Here is a 22,061-nt window from a genome sequence, read left to right on the forward strand (position 1 = left end):
CCAATTGTACATGGTAATAATATTAATCAACCTACAAGGAACTGAGTCAAAATTCTGAGCCAACAAAAATGTTACATATCCAAGGAACAACTAGGGCAAACGGAATTACAGGCAATGTAAATAGGCTGAAACCTGAACACTTTTACTTGCTCAAAAAATTGTCACAAATTCTTTTTTTTTGAACAAATGTCACAAATTCTTGAATCGCATAAAACATAAACATAATGACTCTTTGATGCATCCATAACAAAGCAGCATAATAATGCCACATAACAATATTACCAATATGGTGAGTAATTTGAATTGATAATTTATACTACATAAAGTTGCATTGTTTTACATTTACATCGAGATGTATACTGCAAGGAACTGCAATGATCTGCACAACTTTTCATTTAATCAGCTAGAAGCTGGCCTGTGCCTCTTGACTGATGAGAGTACATACTTCATCTGGTTTCTTCACAATTGCCATGATTGCCGAGCAAAAAAAATTGACAGCCTCCTCTCAATGGTGAGTAATTTGCTTTTAGTTCCTAAAAGGTTCATCTTCTGTAAGAACGATCCCAAAAAAATTGTAAAGAATCACAATACAAAGAGATAGAGATAAGGATATTAAATATTACCCTTGACCAGACGAGCACCTAGAGAAAAAGAATCATATGGCTAATCAGAAGACATATTTGAGGTGACAAAAAATGCATGAAAAAAGTTACTTATTAGATCTTTATAAGCAAGTGGCAAGTGTCTGCTACTCATTGGGCAAATACTTGAAACTCCACCAAATATTCTTCAGTTCATATGTACAAGTATTTAACCGGGCACTCACCGGAACCAGACTAGTTTGCTTGGCTTTGGACAAACTACTGTTAATTGAAACATAGTCTTCTTCTGAAAGATTAATACATGCCTTAATTAATTAGCTTCGTTTGCATAGCTGCGAAATAGAGATTTTTTCACAGCAATGGACCATCTACGAGTAATTGGCAAAGCACTATAAGAAATTATGACTCACATAAGTCAAATCCAGCTATTACTAGTGCGCCAAATAAGCTAGTGATTAACTGGGACTAATTCCTAGAAATGTAAAAAACTGTAAATGACACAAGTTATTTCCATTTAGACAAATTTCCGTAATAAAAACTTTCGATGTAGGACTTCACAATGAACATCTCTAACCGCAGAAACATTTGAAGCAGAGATCTGTTCCAGAAAGAGAAATTAAATAATTCAATTGATTATTGTTACAGAGATATTCACACCAACTGAAAATTTGATTGAAAGGCAGAGCAATCATCTCATTAATGACGTGCAAAACTAATTTAGAATTTAATTACTTGATGAAATTCTACAGATATGTATAAAGTACGAACTATTCGGATCTTTATTGCCAAACAATATATGGACTACGATGCACGTGCGGACATGTACCGCTTAACAGTTGTCTTTCAGTTTCTTGCAGATTGCTAAATAAAATGGCAAGCACCCCCTAGCTTCCATTGATATTTGATAGTGAAAGGTTACCCTCTGTCTATTTTCAGTTCCTAATGTAACGATTCTAGGCCTAATAGCCTCGGTTGATTAAAAAATGTTAGTATTAAACTTGTAGTTTAGCTATGCCCAAAACAACTGATCGAATACTCAATTCTTCACCTCTGCATTTGGTGACGTAATCTAACAAAATTGAGCTAACTAAAATTCTTACGTGGTCGAACTAAATTCGTAGAGACATTTACGACAATGAAATGAACATCTTAATACTCTAACACTAGTTTTAGTCAGTTCGAAAGAAACTTAAAGAACTAGTCCCAAAGTGGCATATGAAGCGGCTTTTTAATGTTTTGACAAAAAACAATGTGGAACCAAAACAATCTTAATAGTTTGAATAACTATGTTATTACCACGTATCGGTATCTGATATCCAACACCAGGGAAGACTTACATGTTATTACCACGTATCAGTAGCCCCACTCCACTCACGGCAGCCACAAATCACGTGTTGCCTGAAATTGCACTTGAAATTGACTAGATGCTAATGAAAAAGCAGAAAATATGACCAAGGTAACATCAGGTGCAATGCACTATGTGACCATTTAGAATTCTATCATATTTCAGACTGGAGAAAAAAAATTATCGCTTAAAAATCTTAGAATGTCATTTATGCTCGGCCAGCAAACTGAAATAAGATGGATAATGATTTTCGGCGATTTTAAATACATTTGGCATACTAAATCTGTATCTGATGTAATGAAAAATTACTATGCTGGAAACATGATCAAAGCTCGAAACAAAGGAACTAACCCGTTACAACAACTTCCATGTGTTTGCCATTCACACAATGATCAATTTTCATGCACATGAACATAGTATGACCTGAAAAGGTGAGAATCATTTCTACATAACAAAAGGTATGTATAACCATAGGAGCACGCCAAGTAGAAAGAGGTAATTTTATGACTAACAAAAGGTATCGTGAGCAGCTAGCAAAACACAAAAGCGCAAGGACCATTGTATCTACTACAGCCATGTGTTGAGCTTAAACTCAAAAATGCCACCGGGAAAAGAAATAAACTGCAAAAAGACTAATCAGAAGGACAGGCATACTTCTTATTTGTACATATAAACCATTTCGAAAGAGCAAGTACAGCTGACATCCAATTAGGGCAACATAGGTGCTTCGTCCGTACATTATTTTCTCATGTTGTATGTTAGTAGCATGTTCTTAACATTTTAAAAAATAGCCACCCACAAACTACAGTTCAGTTATCCTCAAAAAAATATTACCGTTGAGATATCCATGGAGTGTTATATGGATTACAGTGATAAAAAATGAAATAAGTATGACTGAATACTTTCAATGGGAATGAGAACATATTTCTAGTTACCGCGAGACATCAGCTGCTTGGTTGCATTTAACAGACAAAGATATTTACGAAATAAAGAGAAGAAGTAACTAAAATCACAAGAGTCATCACTACATGTGGCATATTTTACCTGCTTAAAACAACAAAACAATAATCACCAAGCATTAGGAAACCCTGACTAAATAGTTCCCAAAAAATTTCATGCAAACGAAATGGCAATTCAACTCTGCAATGTGAAGAGCTATAACACCACCATTAGGAGGTTTGTTGATGCATCTCACAACGCGAGCACTGAAGACAGATGGTACAAGATTAAATGCTAATTATTTCAAAAAGACAAGACATCAGTAGGTTGCATTTAACAATGCATACCATCCATTAAACTTGAGTTCTAATGAAGTAGGACTGCTACCGTGTGACAAGGCAGGACACCACCAAAGCACTAGAAAATCTGATGTTTTGGTTTGTCCCTATATTGCAACACCAAGTATTCTTATCCAATCACTGAGCAGAGCAAGATAAGACCTCCCCGGCCGAATTCTCAATCTAATTCTAATCATGCGATTCCACTTGCAGATTACCACCGCAAGAAAAAATTCATGGTTAACTAACTGTATCGAACAAACACGGCAAGTAATGGTGCTGGAGATCGAGAACTCACCTCCTAGTCAGAGAAAGGGTTCACCAAGCTGGAGAGTGCTTTCACGGCCTGGTGCGCCACCCGCCCGTACCTGAGCCACATCGAAAAATATTTCGCCAGAAGCTGACGCATAGGGGGAAGAGGACCTGCCTCTACCAGTGGCGGCGGTGCAGAAAAGCAGCCTGCCGGAGATGTTGGAACTAATCTTGTTAGTTTTTATAGTTCATCATATCTTATTTCGTCAGTTTTTTTTTTTTTTGGAGCAACCGGTAGGAGCTCTGCCTTTCAATTAAGGAGAGGGAAATTTGGCCAGTTTATAAGGGAAACTGGCCGAAAACCGATACAAACACAACACCGTGTCCAATTTATAAGGAAAACCAGACAAGAGAAAACCACACACGGCACAGTTTTTCTGGGAAAACCGGCGAAAACCCGCACACCTGGCCACACGACCTGGATAAACCAGGTCTGGAGCGCCGCCGAATGGCACTAGCACGACGGCAACAGCGAGCGCCGCGACTGCCCGGTCCACGTCCCTGGAAAGGAAGTCAGAGCCGAAAGAGACGGCTAGGCCTTTCAAGCTTCGAGGGGTGAGGCAGGCCGCAAAGCAAGCCAGCGGCACTCGCGCACCGACGGAACACGAAAACGTCAACCCAAGCAGCAGTCAGGCATTGCCGGAGGTGGCTCCCAAACATTCCAAAAAATGACGCCTCCAAGGAGGTCACGATGTCCAGAGACGCCGCCGTCATTCAATCCAGCGCAGCAGGATTTGGGTTTTCACCCCGGAATGATAGGCGGAGGTGTGTGAGGACTCCACGGCCAACGCCTCCAAGGAGGAGAACGGCGCCCTCGAGCGTCGTCGTTGCCGGCACCGACCGAGTCGGGCAAGACTTTCGTCCGGAGACCTACAACACCGCCACTGTCAAACACAGCCCAAACCCCGGACGAGCACAAACCACCGCAACAGGGGCGCCGCCCACGCCACGGAGACATGCCCTGCCGCCCACACAGCCAGGGCATATCATCAACACGCCTTGTTCCCGGAGCCGCCGCTCCGGCCTCCACGCACGGTAGGCCAGCTCCTCATGCCAACTTACCGCCGTCCCCGGGACGTTGCGGGACCAACGCCCGGTCCACCAAACGCCGCGCCGCCGCGCCGCCGTCCATGCGCCATGGCTCACCTCTGCCATGGGCTTGCAGGTGCCAACAATGGCAGCCTGCCACACGCAGTGGCCCACCACGGCCACCGGGACACCGACGAAGCTGGGAGCAGCCTCCACGCGACCGTCGCGCCGAGACACCCCAAGATCCGCCGTCCTCCGCGCAACCTCCGTGTGCCGAGGCAAAGCCGGCCGCCCCAAACCCCTCCACCACCGCGTCCCCGGGGCCGCCGCCCCGGCGTGCCAGCGCCGGCGAGCACCAGCTCCGAGCAGGCCCAGATCGGGCCCTCCCACAGTTTATCATCTCTTATAAGCTGCGGCAGTTTACACCTATAGCAGTTTACACCTATAGATGAGTTCAGGTGTACGAAATGCAAAGCTTGTTAGTGTGTCATTAGAGATTAGCTTGGGCTGTGCATGTACGGTACCAAGTTTAAATGTAGATTAGTTAGTCAGTAAGTCAGATGCGTCCATACACTGCGGAGCTGGAGCACATGAGTCGCGTGGCGGATCAGCGTGGATGAAGAATCGGGTACCATCAGTTGTGACTTGGTCCTGGGTGCTTATCCAAAGTTCTGCAGACTTGGCTCCAAAGTTGTACGTGGAAAGCTAGCTAGTGGAGATATTCATGGTCAATTAGTTAGTGGCTTCTTACATGCAGAGTGCGTGCGTCTGTGGACTACTAGGTCGCGTTGGTCTGGCTATATAAGCTCTGTAATCAGTTGAGTTTAGTAAGTTGAATAAGAGGAAAAAGGCACAAGCGTGCGGTGCCGGAAAAATCCTCCGCATGTTCTTCTCCCTATAGATACATGTGTGTTGATCTTTGGGCAAATTCTATCAGGAGAGGGCGCCGAGGATGGTGGAGACTGGAGAGGAGGTGCGGCGACGACAGGTTGGCCATGGGATTCGTCCCGGAGCCACCGCCCGCTGCGCTGCCGACCAGGATGCCGATGATGTTTGCAGCGCCTCCCGCAAGCACCGCCGGTCTGCAGCACGCCCCCATTGCCACCGATCCAGTCGGCCGATCACGGCGCGCCGATTGACCTACCAACGAAGACGCGCGCACGTAGCCAAGGTGACCCGCCGAAGCGCTCACTCGCTCGCTGCCGCCACCGCCACCGTCGTGCTCTCTCGCTCGCCGCCGCTCAATCCGCTCCAAACAAGTCACCGCGGTCTGTGCTTGATTAGAATCCTGTGAGCTGCCGTCGGGCGACGGGGTAAACCGCAGCAACGCACGCAGCCAAGGCGACCTGCCGACGCGCTCACCTGCTCGCTGCCGCCGCCGTGCTCACCCTCTCGCGGCCGCCGCGGTCTGCGCTCGATTGGAATCCCTGGATCCCACGAACAGGAGCGGGTGGGTGCTAGCTCCCAGACGGCCAGACCCCGCGAGCCCACAGGATTGGAAAACAAAACCGTCCGGGGTAAAAAAAAAGTAAAATAAATGGCAAAATTACATCAGGTGGGCGAGCCGCACAAACAAAGCGGGTTTGATGGAACTGAAGGCCATCCGGCTCGGTGGAGCGGCCCGGGGTAGAATTACTTATGTGTTTGGTTGCAATGAATTGAGCTCTGAATTGGGGAATCTGGAATTGATGGTCCAATTCTGCAGTTTGGATGTGCTAGATATTGGTGTGTGGAATTGTTACCCAATTCTAAGCAAAGGCCCGCGCGGGGCAAGTTTAGCCGTGGCCCAATTCGGAGCTCTTCACCTCTGTATTCGCTCGGAATCGAGCACGGGTCGCTCTCCTCTCCCGAAAAAAGAACGAGCTTCTCACCCGCTCGGTTCCGTCGACGCCGCCAGGTACCTCGCCGGCAGGTACGTCGCCGCACATCCTCTCTCCCTTCGTCCCCCACTCCGGCCGCCCTCCTCCGCCCTCCTCCGCCCCTCCCCTCCCTCTCCCCCTTGCTTCCCTTCCCCCTGGGTGCCCACTCCCCGCGCGACCCGAACCCTAGCTGGTTCCCGTCGGCGGCCGCAGGTGGTAGAGAGGCGGCCGGAACAGGTCAGCGATGGGCGGCGGACGGGCGGCGGCCTCCCCTCGCCTGTACCGAGCGGCGGCTGCTCTCTCCTGTACGGGCGACGGACGGGCGACGGACTCCGCTCTGCTGTACCGTGATGATGTAGTACTGACTTGTTTTGTTCATCCAATTTTTGCAGAAGTTGAGGAGAACAAGCGCTGAGACCAATTCGTGTTGCGACCAAGGTTCGAAATTCGTGTTTTGTGTTACGAGATATGAACTTAGGCTATGGATAATATGAGATATAAATTTGGGCTATGCATACTGCTTGTTGTTCATAATGTTAATGCTTCCATGTTAATATGAATTTGGGGTATGCATATTTAAATTTCAAATTTTGTTTGTGTATTGTAGAATCATCATGTCTCACCAAGAATTGGTTCATTACATTTGTGAAGAGAACAAACGAAGAAAAAGAAAAAGGATAATGCTCACAAAGTTGTATTTTGAGGTGTCTATGGTTGCATTAGCATATGCTAGTACTCAAAGGTCACCGAGGGACCTAGGTGCCTTCGATGACTTTGAGAAGAAGGTGGCATATAGAAAGTATGTATTGGCAAGAACATACAATGGGACGGAGACAAGATGCTATGATGAGTTGCGTTTAACAAAAAGAAATTTCCATAATCTTTGTGCTATGCTGCGTGAGAAGGGTGGTCTCAAAGATACAACCTATGTCACGGTAGAAGAAAATGTTGCTATGTTCTTACAAGTAGTTGGGCATGGAACTAAAATGCAGATGATTGGCTATGAGCGGTCTTTAGAGACAACCAGTAGGCACTTCGGTAATGTGTTAACTGCCATCTTATCTCTAACTGGGGAGTTCATCAAGCTTCCTGAGCCTACTGCCACCCCTCCCGATGATTACAAATGGAAGTGGTTTCCCAATGCACTTGGAGCTCTAGACGGGTGTCATATTGATGTGTTTGTTAGGGTGGCTGACAAAGGGAGGTATAGGAATAGAAAACAAGACATCACCACTAATATGTTGGGTGTGGTTGATTGGAACATGAAGTTTCTCTATGTTCTACCTGGTTGGGAGGGCTCGGCATCGGACTCTAAAGTGTTGAAAGATGACATGAGAATTGACCGCCAAGATGCATTTGTTGTACCAGAGGGTACCTCTCTTTGCTCTTGGCTTTCTTTTTCTCATGTTTAATTCATAACTAACTTACTTATTTGATGCATATAGGGAAGTACTACCTAGTTGATGCGGGTTATACAAATGGACCTGGATTCCTATCTCCATTTCGATCCACTAGGTACCACTTGAAAGAGTGGGCTGCTAGTATACTAGGGCCCCAAACTGAAAAGGAGTTGTACAACTTGAGGCATTCTCGTGCTAGAAATGTAGTGGAGAGATGTTTTGGGCTATTGAAGAAAAAATGGGCCATCCTACGTTCTTGTTCTTTCTTTTCCATAGAAGACCAGGTAATACATGTCGGTATGGTTTGTAGATGGTTTGGGTTGTTGAAGAACAATTGCTAACTATGACATAAATATTTGCAGATTCGAATTATTAATGCTTGTTGTGTGTTGCACAACTATGCAAGGGATAGACAACATGTGAGGGATGATCTATTGCTGCAGGAGATTGACGCTGAACTAGTAGCTACGGTCCCTGAACCTGCAGATGATGTCGCACTAATTAGAAGTGTGCAACTAAGCGAGACATGTACCACGTTTAGGCAGGCTTTAGCTGATGAGCTGTTTGCTGAGTACCTTGTGACACATGACGAACTAGCAATGGAGTAGTGTTCGAGTAGAAATCTAGCTTATGGTGTCCTTTTTTTGCTAGCTAGATGATGATGCTTTTGCCATTTGTGTGATATTTCCTACATGGAACCTTTGGCTGAATATATATATGTTTTAACTATCTACAACATGCTATTTCTCCTTACTTGTATTATATATGTCACTTGTAGAAGCATGGCTGAACCAAAAAATAAGAAGGCTAGTAGGACTTACCTTGTGTGGACTAATGAGATGGACACTGCATTATTGTCCGTTCTTGTTGACCATCACAACAGAGGTGACCATGCACAAAATGGTTGGAAGCCACATGTGTACAATGCTTGCATAAAGCATGTGAAGGAGACATGTAATATTGTCATCAACAAAGACAAGATAGTAGCAAGAATTAAAACATTTGACAAGCATTATGAAGTTATCAACAAGATGCTTTCCCAGAGTGGCTTTGGATGGGATTGGGATAATAACATGGTGAGTGTTGACAGTGATGAAGTGTGGGCTAGATATGTGGAGGTATGTCACATACTAATTTTTTGCAACTTGACTATGCATTCTTTTGAACTTGAACATCATCTCAAATATATGTGCATATTATGTAGGCAAACAAGGATGCAGCTCCATATAGGCACAAAGAAGTGAAGAATTGGCAAGCTATCTCTACTATATATTCAAAAGACCATGCCACGGGTGCAGGTGCAAGGACAGGAGGTGAGTGTGCTCAAGTTGGATCCTCATCCGTTCCTCAGGTGGTGGTTGAGGATGATGAAGAAACTCCAGAGCTGCCTAAGAAGAAGAAGCAACGCACTGCTGATGCTATCATGAGCATGGTGGGAGAGCTGAGAATGACGTTTGAGGAGGCTTTGAACTCAACCGCCCCACTACCACCACCACCACCACCACCAGCACCAAAGGTTACTCCTTCATCTGAAATCTTGGTTGAACTGAAGAAAATACCAGATTTGGTGGGTAATGAGCTGTTGATAGCTTATGGGAAGGTCACCGCCAACGAGCGCACCTTCGAATCACTCATGGCACTACCCATGGAACTGAGGAAGGCATGGCTCATGACCTTGCCTTGATGATTTGTGAGACGTACTGTATCCACTTTGTGCTATTTGTGAGACATAATTTATCCACTTTGTGCTATTTGTGAGACATAATGTATTCACTTTCTACTATTTGTAAGACATAATGTATCCACTTTATACTATTTGTAAGCATAATTGTCCACTTTCTGCTATTTGTGCTATTTTCATTCATATTACATATGTTATATAGTTCAAAGTAAAAAATACTCTCAATTCCACACATGTGACATCCAAACAGGATTTGGTATTCCATTGAAATCTGAATTCTGTAGCTGAATACCACGCGCATCCAAACACTCTTTGTGGTATTCCATTGAATTGGTTGATTTGGTTTTCCATTGCCAATTCAATTCAGAGCTCAATTCATTGCAACCAAACACAGCATTAGAGATTTCTATTTTCGTGCCCCTGGTTTGTTAGTTGTGCTCAATTTTCCCTAGCCTCTTAATTTTTTCTCAGTTTTCTCCTCCCTCTAGTTTGAAACCCCTCGTAGACGCTCGGACGGGAGGGTTGCCGTTAGGCCAGAGGCCTTACCGTTACCGTTAATCTGACGAGTGGGGCTGCACAGAGGGCAGTTCCTCTCTGACCGTCTCGTGCTGACGGGTAGCCATCCATCTGTCGCTGACGCGTGGGTCGTTTTATTTCCTGATTGTATACGCAATGCTGCCAATGACAAATGGGGCCGCTCTATAGGGCTGCCGCAGCCAATGACCAGTGGGTCGTCTATTTTTCAGGAAAAGACATATATAACCGCTCTGTGGGGCTGCCGCAGCCAATGACCAGTGGGGTCGTCTATTTTTCAGGAAAAGACATATATTGCCGCTCTGTGGGGCTGCCGCAGTCAATGACCAGTGGGATCGTCTATTTTTCAGGAAAAGACATATATTGCCGCTCTGTGGGGCTGCCGCAGCCAATGACCAGTGGGGTCTTCTATTTATTTAGAGAAAATTATATATTCCCGCTCTGTGGGGCCTCCGCAGCCAATGACCATTGGGGTCGTCTATTTATTTAGAGAATATCATATAGAGCCGCTCTGTGGGGCCGCCTCAGCCAATGGCAGGTGACTATTTTCGTAGCTTAATCTAAAGTGAATCTTATGCTAAACATGGTGCTTCCCGACGGTGACCTAGCAGTGGCGGTGAGCATAGCCATTCTGACCATGCCGATATCGGCATCGTTTGGAGGCTGTGGTGCTCGAATCATGGTGGAAATTGTGATATAATTTTTTAAATGCATAATATATAGGAAAATAGCTAGATCTCTAAATCGATGCATATGAAGCTACATATATATTCTTGGTCATAATCCCCTTATCTAAAGGGGATGGATGCATGGCTTCACGTCGTCGTCGCTTTCATCGTCAGTATCTTCGTCGTCTGAGTAGTAGTACTTCCTGCACATTGTTCCGTCGAACACCTTCACTGTGAGCACATCATCGCCTTCACATTTGAAGTGTACGAAGCAGCCGAAATCCACACAGTGCGCGATGGCGAAATTCTCCCAGCCCTTGTCGAGGTACATCCGGCCTTGACCGTCAAATAGGACCTCCACGGTCCAGAGACGAGGACCACAGTCAGCTGCTCGCAGATACACCTTAGCTAGCTCCTGGCCGTCAAGATAGTCCGCAAATTTTTTTGGGAGTGCCTGCAAAGAGATTGAGCGCCGATCATTTGAAATTAAAGGTTTTTTAGAACATGCCCATAATTAATCACATGCATCATATATGTGGGAACGCGTACGTACCTTCTTGACCAAAGGGTCTTCATAGACGACGATGAAGAACTCCTCTATGATCAATGCCAGTGTTGACGGTGGTGGTGGCAATGATGATGATCCACCACCCCGACCGCCCCTTCCCCTTCCCCTTCCGGTCCACGTCCGAGACGTGGAAGCCATGGCAATGGATCAAGTGTATGTGAACGAAGAAGAGAGAGGCAGAACCTATTGACACAAGGGATGACCGTTGTGGGTGTTTATAAGGGAGAGATGACCGTTGTAGGGGTTTACACAATAAATTAAGGAGGAGGTGACTGTTGTGGGGGTTTACACAATAAATTAAGGAGGACATGACCGTTGTGGGGGTAGTCATCTAGGTTTTGTGTTTAGTCAAACTTTTTAAACTTTGACCACATATATAGGAAAAAGTAGTAGCATTTATGACACTAATTTAGTATCCCGAGAATCGTTTTGAAATGTAGTTTCAAATTATACCAAAATCTCATCATATATGTTGCTACTTTTTTATTTACGGTTTGTCAAAACTTAAAATATTTGACTTAGTACAAAAGCTAAAATTACACTTATTTGTGGACGGAGGGAGTATATCTCAACAAAAAAGTAATGCGGGCTATCTTGATGGAAATGGAACTTCGTGATATAGTTTATCATTTTACCGTGAAAAGTAATGCCTAAAAGAAATGGTAATTCATGATAGTTTATCATTTTACCGTAATGGCTACAAGAAATCGGTGATTGTTCATCATTTTTTGCATGGAAAGTAATGACTACAACAAATTGGTGATGGTGTATCATTTTTTGCGTGAAAAGTAATGGCTACAACAAATGGGTGATGGTGTATCATTTTTTGCGTGAAAAGTACAAATCGGTGATGGTTTATCATTTTTGCGTCAAAATTGATGCCTAAAAGATTTTATAATTTAGCTCGTGAAAAATAATGCAGAAAACCAAACTTTAGCGTACTGGGTAACTGCCCTTTAGCATACATAGAGGGTGGAAGCTAACCGCCGACAGAGAGAGAGGGTGGTGGCCCCGACCAGAGAGTGATAGGGGTTATCCTGCCCGTTAAATCATACGATCAACGGTCGGCGGGCACGATCCGCGTGACATGGGCTAGACCAATCAGGGCAATGTTGGGCGTCTGTGAGAATTTGTGAAGGAAGAGGGCAAAACTGAGTAGTATCAAGAAACCAAGGGCAAGTGAGTAGTAAACATACTAAGGGATTCAAATATGAGATTTAAAAAATGAAAAATGCGTGTTTTGTACAATGAAACCCATCTTAGCCTACCTCAAACTATTTGCAATACAAATATACATGAGTGTGAAAATTATGGCCTCATTCAGACAAAGTATGTTTTGGGGAAAGCTGTTTTGGGTAGGGCTTATTGTGGAAAACCATGCACCTTCATAGCTACTAGGTGATTTGAGAAGTGGCAATTTGTGGTAAAACTTGATTTATCTATGATTTGAGAAGTGGCAATTTGTGGTAAAGACTCCATGAGTAAGTGCCACTCTTTTTCGGAATTTTTTGCACATTAAATAACTCATTTAACTGGTTAATCCCATTTGTTGACTCTCTGTTGACCAGCCACTTGAGGGTAAAACTGAGTATATTGCACTAGCTAGTATTAGCACTCAAGGGGAAAACTGAGCACACAAAAAATGCTAGTATATGACTCGAGGGTATACCTGAGTATATCTAAATTTCCAGGGTTAGACTCGAGGACACGTGTTGCGGTGCAGAAGTGGAAGACGTGCCATTGTTGACACGTGTCGCGGTGCAAACGTGCACTAGTGGACGCGTAGGACGCATGTCGCATTTAGGACGCGTAAGCCCCTCTCTTCCTTCCTCTGCACACAGTACGTCTCATTCTCGCTCACGCACGAAACCACGCCTCTCACGTCTCCATCAACTTCTCCAAATCGAAGGAAAAACCCCAACCGCCGTACGAGCCCTGCCGGCGATGGAGAAGAAGAATGTGCTGGAGGCCGTCGCCTCCGAGCCCGTCGCCTCCGAGGCCGTCACCTCCGAGCCCGTCGCATCCGAGCCCGTCGCCTCCGAGCCCGTCGCCTCCGAGCCCATCGCCTCCAAGCCCGGCGCCTCAGAGCCCGTCGCCTCCGAGCCCGTCGCCGCCGAGCCCGTCTTCTCCGAGGGTGGCGCATCCAAGCCTGGCGCCTCCATGAGCTGGGCCTCTCTCATGGGTGACAGACCACTTCACAAGATCGGCTAATGCTTACTGGCGAATGAGGAGTACGTGGACGCCTACTCTGCTATGAGGCAAGTCTGTAGAAATTGGCGCTCAGGTTTACCTGAGCCCGACGTGCACCTGCATGTATGGATCATGGTAGACCACGCCCTTCCACGCGCCGCTGAGTTCACCTTCCTCCAACTCGGCACATCCCGCTACGTCACCATAGATCTATCGTAAGTTCGTGCAAGGTTCAAATTCCTCCATATCTATAGGGTTAATCTATTCTTATTTTCAATCTTAGTGTTGAATGTTATCTTCATCAATATATTTTAGATACTACTTCATCGGCTTTTGCCGTGGCGTCATCGTGCTTGCCCAGAAGAACCCGCCGCACAAGATACGGCTTCTGAACCCACTCACAAAGGCATCGAACACTATGTTTGAGGCGCAGATGCCATCTGTTTTTCTGAATTCAGTCGCTATAATCAAATCCCTGACTATGGTCTTCGTTGCCGCACATTACCCGCCGGAAATTATTTGTGTCGATGAGAGCACTACAACAAAGGATATATATGAAGATTGGGGAGAAGAAAGATTTTCGATCGAGAACCATTGTCTGCGTTGCATTACCCCGTTCAATGGTGAACTGTATGCAATAGCTGCGGACAATTTTGAGTCCGGAAGAATAGTGTGCACCAATGTACAGTTGCAGCAGCGCGCGAGCACTGTCAAGATGGAGACACTAATTTCATTTCCACAACTTGGAAATGAGAAGTTCTACCTTGTGAAGTCGGATGATGATCTGTTTCTTGTGTTGTTGGTCAACCTGGCTTTGGCGGGCAAACCATTGGTGTACCGTGTGGACACTCAGAGCCGCTCTCTCCATCCGGTCAGTAACATTGGCAGTAATGCCTTCTTCGTGAATTATATCCGGTGTATCTCCGTCGACACCTGAGTGCACCCGACACTTCGACCTGGCTGCATCTACTACACGGATTTGGGTCATATCAGAGAGTACTCTCATGATACAAAGGCCTGGGATGAGTGGCCACTACGTGTGGATAGAATAGGAAACTACAGTATGACAAATGAACACAGGCCATACCGTTTGGAGGATGTATTGGCCGCACACTGCAGACGGAAGGAGTTCAATGAATATTTCCTTGGGGTAATGCACGAATGGAGCGACGAAGAAATATATGAGGAATGAGGAATCTTCTTGTTGGCCATACATTGCGTGTGTCTTGTATTTTTTCAGCTTAGTTTGTCGTGAACATTAACAACGTTATTGGCTGCTGTATGCAGTTTATGTATTATACTTAGTTTTCTGATTATGCCGCTGTGAATTTATCATATACTAGCTTCTAGATTTGCTGCCATATTGGGCAAAAAACGAGTGCCAAAAGGCAGAAATAGAAGCTTCTCTAGATTTGATACTAATTTGGTGAAAAAGATAGAGAGAGAAAGAGGGGAAAAGTGCTCTTAAAAGGGAAAATGCCAATTTGGGCCGAGAGAGACAAAACCCAGCTCCTGCTCACGTGCAACCAAACGCTATCTCGTCCTGTCCCACATGGTCCCTTTCTACCAGCCCCACACGACGCGGGCCCACACGATGCGGCCCCACACGTCAGCACAGAACGGTCAACTAAACGGGAATCCTGCCGTCTGAGCTGCTTCTGCGGGTTTCAAACAAGGACTTGGGGAAAACTGAGGAAAAACTAAGGAGCTGGGGAAAACTGAGCACAACTAAGGAACCGAGGGCACGAAAATAGAAATCCCAATTACTTATTCTACACCCAGGGGTATAATATAGTTTCTAGGCTAATTGGTTGATTAGATGACTAAGCGGTGGAAATCGCAATAGATTAGAGCTATACGTAGCGGAAACCGCAAAAAATCTGGCCAAGTGGTGTTTTGTGCAAACGCACATGGAGCGAAATATGGTGGAATATGCAATTCTCTCCAAATTTTTGGATTGCTATTATAGCAATGCTATTGGAGATGCTCTAAGCAACAAACTGGTACTACCCGCAAAAGTGATCTTGGTTGTGTGTTTTGTGCAATTTTCTATGCGGAAACACCATTGTAGCCTTTTTGTGTTGTTGATTGGCCCTATGTGGTGGAGCAAAAACAAAATGAAAACTGAGATATCTTTTTTGATTTCACCTTTTTTTTCTTGCCTTTGACAGACCCATAACGGAGGGAAATGGGATAAAGGCAACATGTCAAAAAATTTAACAGCCAAATAAAACTTAAAATGTCCAAAATAAAATATTATCAAGAAATTATGCTCTTTGGATGCACTCTAGAATGCTATACACTAAATTCTATATGTATCACCAATTTTCTTACGTCAAAACCTACATATATTTTAACACGGATACTTTTATCTCACCAGAATGATCATAGAAAGTTAGTTATACTTACAAAAACTATGTTTTGCCGTAGATGCTTTATAGGGTGTGATTTACCTAAATCCTAAACCCTAAACCCTAAGTTAGACCCTATGAGGAATCAAAACCCTAAGCCTAGCCCTAAACCCTAAACCCTAAATCCTAACCCTAGCCCTATCCCTAAACCCTAACCCTAACCCTAAACCCTAACGCTAACCCTAACCCTTTTTGGTCAAACGTGGCCAATATCGTGGCCGGCATCCCGATGCCTTCCCCTAGGTAAAGGTGGAGTACATGTACTACGATGACATGATCTTGGAAGAAATCATCGACCGAAGTGCAGCAGCATCTTCGGCATCAACATCAGTGGCAACGACTTCAACATCGCGGTTGACATCGGGACCCAACGCATTCATCTAGTTGTATTTTGTGTCCTAGACTCCTGGTTCTGTATTATTAGAGACGACTCACGTGATGATAGTTGGAACTTTGAATTATACCATTTGAATGCGAAGAGTCTATTTTACTAATACAATACATTACGTGACAAGAGAACCCGGTTTAAGACAATGCAAGGGGTGATTCTGAATCGTTTTTAGAATTCAGGGTTGAAAGTTGAACCAAAGTAAAGTTCAGGGTTGTAAGCTAAACTTTGATACAAGTTTAGGGGGTAAATTGTACTTCTCTCAAAATAAAATGAAAACAGAGAAATCTTTTTTGATTTCACCCTTTTTTGTTTTCTTTTTCTTGCCTTTGACAGACCCATAACGGAGGGAAATGGGATAAAGGCAACATGTAAATAATATTAACGGCCAAAGAAAAATTGGCGAAAACTTGTGTGGCAAAAAAATAATTTTCTATGATATTTTTTGAGAATTTCTGACAGGGCTACGGTTTTGGCCAAGAGCTCTTTTTGCTCAAAGCGGCGGGTTTGAGTTGCCTCCAGTCATTGCGAATATGGAAGCTCATGCTGCTCCACGGGCGGCTGCACATGCTAAGGCGGCAGCTCATTAAGATCAAAGTCGTGGTTGTTCATCATGGAGACCTGGACCCCTGCATGTGCCATCTGCCCCGCTGGCAGGCTCTCGCTTCTTTCACTGTCGACTCCACCGCAAAAAAAAAAACTGGTGAACGAAATCACTTTACTCTACTCCCTCCGCCCTCAAATAAGTGGATGTTTATCCTCAAACTTTATCCATAAAAGGGTGTAGTAATTCTATGTAACATCCCTGTTTAGCAAACCCTAATTAGGAAGTTGTTTGTGCATTCATGAGCATCATATAAATGCATTAAGAAAATTTGCATTTTAAAAACAAAGTGGAAATCCTATTTTTTCACAAATCCTTGTTCTATTTTAAAGAGGTGTTCAACATCTTTCTGAAGTCCAAAATAAATGTGTTAACCTTCTCATATACTAAGAAGGACACTAAATATTTTACATAAACTTCTGGGTAATTTTCAAATCTTCAAAAGGTTGCAAAATACCAAAATCTAATGGTTTTATCTCTGTTTTAACTCTTCCCGGGAAAAACCCCAAAACCCAGGGGGTTATGGGCAATTTTTGCCATTGTCTTCTTCCTCCTTGGACAGGCAGGCACCTGCGTGCCCTGTCCTGTCCGCTCCGACGCAACCTCCTACTGCCGCCGACCGAGGACGAGGAGGCGTCCTGGAGACTCCCTTGTGCGCCCTGCCCCTCTCTCTTATCCTCTTCTCCCTCTCCCTGGCCCTCATTCTCTCTTTCCTCTTCACAACAACCCAAACCCTAACCCCGGCCGACGTGAATCGTCGTCGCTCCGGCCACCCCCGCGCCCAGCTGAGCACACCATCGGCTCCACCTCGCCTCCCCAAGCTTCCCCGTCAAAGGAATCGGCCGGGGAGCGCTCGAATCGCCGCCGCCGACGCCGTCTTCTCTGAGGCCGGCGAAGCTCCCGGTGACCATGGCGCCACCTCCCGGCCTCCCATGCCGTCGCCGTCGACACCATCGGCTCCTGGGTGAGCTCCTCATTCCTTCGAGCCCCTCCGCTCTCTCCCTCGCTTGCTGTAGCGCCTCCGCACCATGTGCCCGCGAGCTCTGCCGCCAGCCATCGCCGTCGACGCGCCTCCGGCGACCTGTGGCAAGCGGCGCCGCCACCAAAAGCCTCCCCGCGTCGAGCTGCTTCTTTTGCCCCTGCGCACGCGCCCTATTGCGGCCCGAGTCGGCCGATTGCTGCGGCATCTGCAAGCTCCAGGTCGTGCTGATGTCAGCATGACGTCAGCATGACGCAATAAACCTTTTTCTATTTCAGTTTAATTTCAGTAATTCATAAGTAATTCATATTAATACAGAAAATGATGTATATTATATCAAAATGTTCAGAAAAAATTCTCTACGAGTTTAGGTGTAATTCATACATCCTTGCAACAATTAAAATTGCATAAGTAGTGAAACCCTAATCGAACCCTCTCATATGGCGGTGTCCGATGCCGACACCCCTTTAATTTGACGATGCACCTAGGGTTGCTCAATTCCATTAACATAACATGTCATATCATCATTCTTGTATGCACATTGCATCGATGCCATGTATTGATTGTTCTTTTACCTTTCCAGTGTTTGCTTCTTCGCGGTCGATATAGCACGAGTCCGAGACGATGAAGATCGATAGCACCGAAGGTCAATACTTATTCATTGACAAACAAGTCAAGTACAAGATTATCGAAGATCCACTTCGGTTTGTCAGGGGCAAAGGCAAGCCCTAGCCTGGTTCATATATGATTTCGAAATGCTTTTATTCTGGTTCCTACATATTGCATACGATTCAACTATTTTTTTATCGATAGGTAGAGTTATCCTATCTATTGCATGTTTCACCCTTGTAGCCTCAAATACCTGATCCACTGCTCCTAGCATAACTAGGTTTGGCATGTGTGCATCGCTGGAGCCTTTATATCTTTATGCTTAGCCATGCTTAGTATGTTACGCTTCTACTCCGGTCTTCGGACTGAAGCCTTACAATGAAATGAATCTAGCACATGACAGGTTGACGTGGTCAGTATAAAGATGTTGTTAAACATGATTAAAGTCTCAGACGAGAGGCCACATTGGGATGTGGTGGGTTGTTTCGTTTCTGCCGACCCTAGGAACCGAGTTCTCTCCTCTTGAACCAAGACCGAGCGTACAACCACACGAGGCCCTATTATGGTACCCTCTCGAGTCACTAACTTGCCTAGTAGATTCTATGAGTCACATAGTTTGCACGTTATCTGGACATATGCATTGCATTCTGCTTTGGGGGTAAAAGGTACATAACAGGTAGGTAAGCGTGGCTGTGGTGGCTTGGGGTTGCGGCCCCTGGGGAAACGCACCTCGCCTCACATCGTTAAGGACCGACTTTGGGACTTGACCTGTTACGGCGGAACAATCCTTAGCGCGTGACTCATGGTCTCGGCGACATCAAGGTAAAGGTCGTGGTCAGCCACCCTCTGTCGGCTTTCCAAGGAAGAGAGCTTATGATCTGGCATTAAGAGTCGGCTGGTACGTGTGGGTAAAGTTGTGCACCCCTGCAGGGTTAAATCTTTTCGAGAAGCCGTGTCCACGGTTACGAATGACTTGGGAATGGATTCTGTGATCATAGACAACTTTAACCTAGTCGTAAAACTTGGCAAACAATGTGTGTTTACGGATACCTTCTCCGGGTGTTGAGGGGGTGATCCGAGGATAGTGGTTCGAGATGATGAAGTTTGGTGGATACAATATGATGATCAATAGAGATAGAGATGTCGCTCTCTTATCCCCTTTTAAAGATTCTAAGTAGTCGAGCTTCTCCTCTCTCTTGTCTTACAAAGGAAATCTGGCTTTACGCAAAAGAAGCTCCACATAAAGCCCGCATACCCGCTTTGCTAAAAGGTTGTACTAAGTCTTGCTGAGTCCCTGTACTTAGCTTTGCATGCTTTTGTTTCAGACGAAGTTGCTCCAACAGATATTGGTTTCTAAGTCGACATCGACGAGTAGCTTGGGGTTCCTAGGTGGCAGCCTGGAATCTATGGGCTGGGACGTCGCTGTTATGCTCCTAGCCTCTTAGGCCTTTTTGATATCTTGCTATGTCTAATGGCATAACTTCGCTTCCGTTGATTGATGTAATGTCAGGTCAGTGACCTCTGCTTGTAATACTTTGGTTCTTCGCTCAGTTCTGAGCTTGTATTACTTTTTGAGTCGTAGAGTCACTGTTGTGTTACCGATTCTCTCACTGTAGTCTCTCGAGCTCTAGGTTAGGCTTATGTCAGACGAAGATCTGGTATTTGTCTAACCCTGATCCGGGGGGTGCCACAGGTTTTGGTATCACAGCAGGACTGCCTGTAGGAAAACCCTTTCTACTGGTCGATGTTGAGTCTAGTGTTGTGAAAACTATTTGAAAGCTAAAAGTATTTGCAAAAATCTGATTAGGCTTCTTTTTACTCCTTATCTGGTATCGCTCTAATTCTAAGGTGCCTTACCTTGTGTTGATTTGATAATTTTCCTATCGTCTCTTGTCTTTCAAACATAGGTGTGATGTCTACGGGTGCTTCTATTCTTGTAGACAGTGTTGGGCCTCCAAGAGCAGAGGTTTGTAGAACAGCAGCAAGTTTCCCTTAAGTGGATCACCCAAGGTTTATCGAACTCAGGGAGGAAGAGGTCAAAGTTATCCCTCTCAAGCAACCCTGCAACCACAAAGCAAGAAGTCTCTTGTGTCCCCAACACACCTAATAGGTGCACTAGTTCGGCGAAGAGATAGTGAAATACAGGTGGTATGAATAAGTATGAGTAGTAGTAACGACGCCAGAAAAGTGCTTTGCTGCCCAGGACTGGCGTGTGGTTGATGGTGGTAATATTGCGGACAGTACAAATGCAGTAGAACAGTAAACAAGCAGCGATAACAGTATTTAGGAACAAGGCCTAGGGATTATACTTTCACTAGTGGACACTCTCAACATTGATCACATAACAGAATAAATAGATAGATGCTAGACTCTACACTCTCTTGTTGGATGATGAACACCACTAACTGTGTAGGATTACACGAACCCTCAATGCCGGAGTTAACAAGCTCCACAATATTCGATGTTCATGTTTAAATAACCTTAGAGTGCATGACAGATCAACACAACCAAACCAAGTACTAAAATAGCATGCACACTGTCACCTTCACGCTACGAAAGGAGGCATAGATCACATCAATACTATCATAGCAATAGTTAACTTCATAATCTACAAGAGATCACAATCATAACCTACGCCAAGTACTACACGATGCACACACTATCACCATTACACCGTGCAGGAGGAATAGACTACTTTAATAACATCACTAGAGTAGCACACAGATAAATTGTGATACAAAACACATTGCAATCATAAAGAGATATAAATAAGCGCTTCACTATGCCATTCATAACAGTGAATAAGTATTCTGTGAAATATAGCCTAAGAGACCCACACGGTGCACACACTGTCACCTTTACACACGTGGGACAAGGAGTCTCCGGAGATCACATAAGTAAAATTCACTTGACTAGCACAATGACATCTAGATTACAAGCATCATCATATGAATCTCAATCATGTAAGGCAGCTCATGAGATTATTGTATTGAAGTACATAGGAGAGAGATGAACAACATAGCTACCGGTACAGCCCCGAGCCTCGATGGAGAACTACTCCCTCCTCATGGGAGACATCAGCGTTGATGAAGATGGCGGTGGAGATGGCAGCGGTGTCGATGGAGAAGCCTTCCGGGGGCACTTCCCCGTCCCGGCGGTGTGCCGGAACAGAGACTCCTGTCCCCCAGATCTTGGCTTCGCGATGGCGGCGGCTCTGGATGGTTTCTCGTACCGTGTCTTTTCCGTATCGAAGATTTAGGTCGAGGAGGCTTAAATAGGCGAAGAGGCGGCGTCGGAGGGGGTACGGAGCCGCCACACAACAGGGGGCGCGGGCCCTAGCCTGGCCGCGCTAGCCCCATGTGTGGGCCCCCTGTGGCCCCTCTCTGGCGGCTCTCGGGTGTTCTGGAAGCTTCATGCAATCCTAAGACTCTGGGCGTTGATTTCGTCCAATTCCGAGAATATTTCCTTACTAGGATTTCTGAAACCAAAAACAGCAGAAAACAGGAACTGGCACTTCGGCATCTCGTCAATAGGTTAGTTCCGGAAAATGCATAAATATGACATAAAGTATGCATAAAACATGTAGATATCATCAATAATGTGGC

General features: G+C 45.2%; 2 protein-coding genes across 2 annotated transcripts; both read left to right on the forward strand.

Moving 5' to 3' along the window:
* The first annotated feature begins 7,134 nt into the window (after positions 1-7,134).
* LOC127303823 (protein ALP1-like) lies at positions 7,135-8,432 on the forward strand. Its single transcript, XM_051334526.1, has 3 exons — positions 7,135-7,795; positions 7,870-8,108; positions 8,187-8,432. The coding sequence occupies exons 1-3, from the start codon at positions 7,135-7,137 to the stop codon at positions 8,430-8,432; spliced, it is 1,146 nt and encodes a 381-aa protein (XP_051190486.1).
* An 18-nt stretch (positions 8,433-8,450) lies between these two features.
* LOC127298053 (uncharacterized) lies at positions 8,451-9,534 on the forward strand. The gene is made up of 2 exons (XM_051328043.2): positions 8,451-8,942; positions 9,029-9,534. Exons 1-2 carry the CDS (start codon positions 8,517-8,519, stop codon positions 9,506-9,508), a joined length of 906 nt encoding a protein of 301 aa, XP_051184003.1. The 5' UTR covers positions 8,451-8,516; the 3' UTR covers positions 9,509-9,534.
* Positions 9,535-22,061: the final 12,527 nt, after the last annotated feature.

Source organism: Lolium perenne, chromosome 7, assembly GCF_019359855.2.
Source record: "Lolium perenne isolate Kyuss_39 chromosome 7, Kyuss_2.0, whole genome shotgun sequence".
NCBI classification, from domain to species: domain Eukaryota; kingdom Viridiplantae; phylum Streptophyta; class Magnoliopsida; order Poales; family Poaceae; genus Lolium; species Lolium perenne.

Bases quoted from the DNA above. Each gene is read 5' to 3' on its own strand.
- LOC127298053 (XM_051328043.2), top strand. From the start codon at position 8,517: ATGGAACCTTTGGCTGAATATATATATGTTTTAACTATCTACAACATG. The intron at 8,943-9,028 runs GTATGTCACATA...CATATTATGTAG, and splicing joins TGTGGGCTAGATATGTGGAG to GCAAACAAGGATGCAGCTCC.
- LOC127303823 (XM_051334526.1), top strand. From the start codon at position 7,135: ATGGTTGCATTAGCATATGCTAGTACTCAAAGGTCACCGAGGGACCTA. The intron at 7,796-7,869 runs GTACCTCTCTTT...TGATGCATATAG, and splicing joins TGCATTTGTTGTACCAGAGG to GGAAGTACTACCTAGTTGAT. The intron at 8,109-8,186 runs GTAATACATGTC...AAATATTTGCAG, and splicing joins TCTTTTCCATAGAAGACCAG to ATTCGAATTATTAATGCTTG.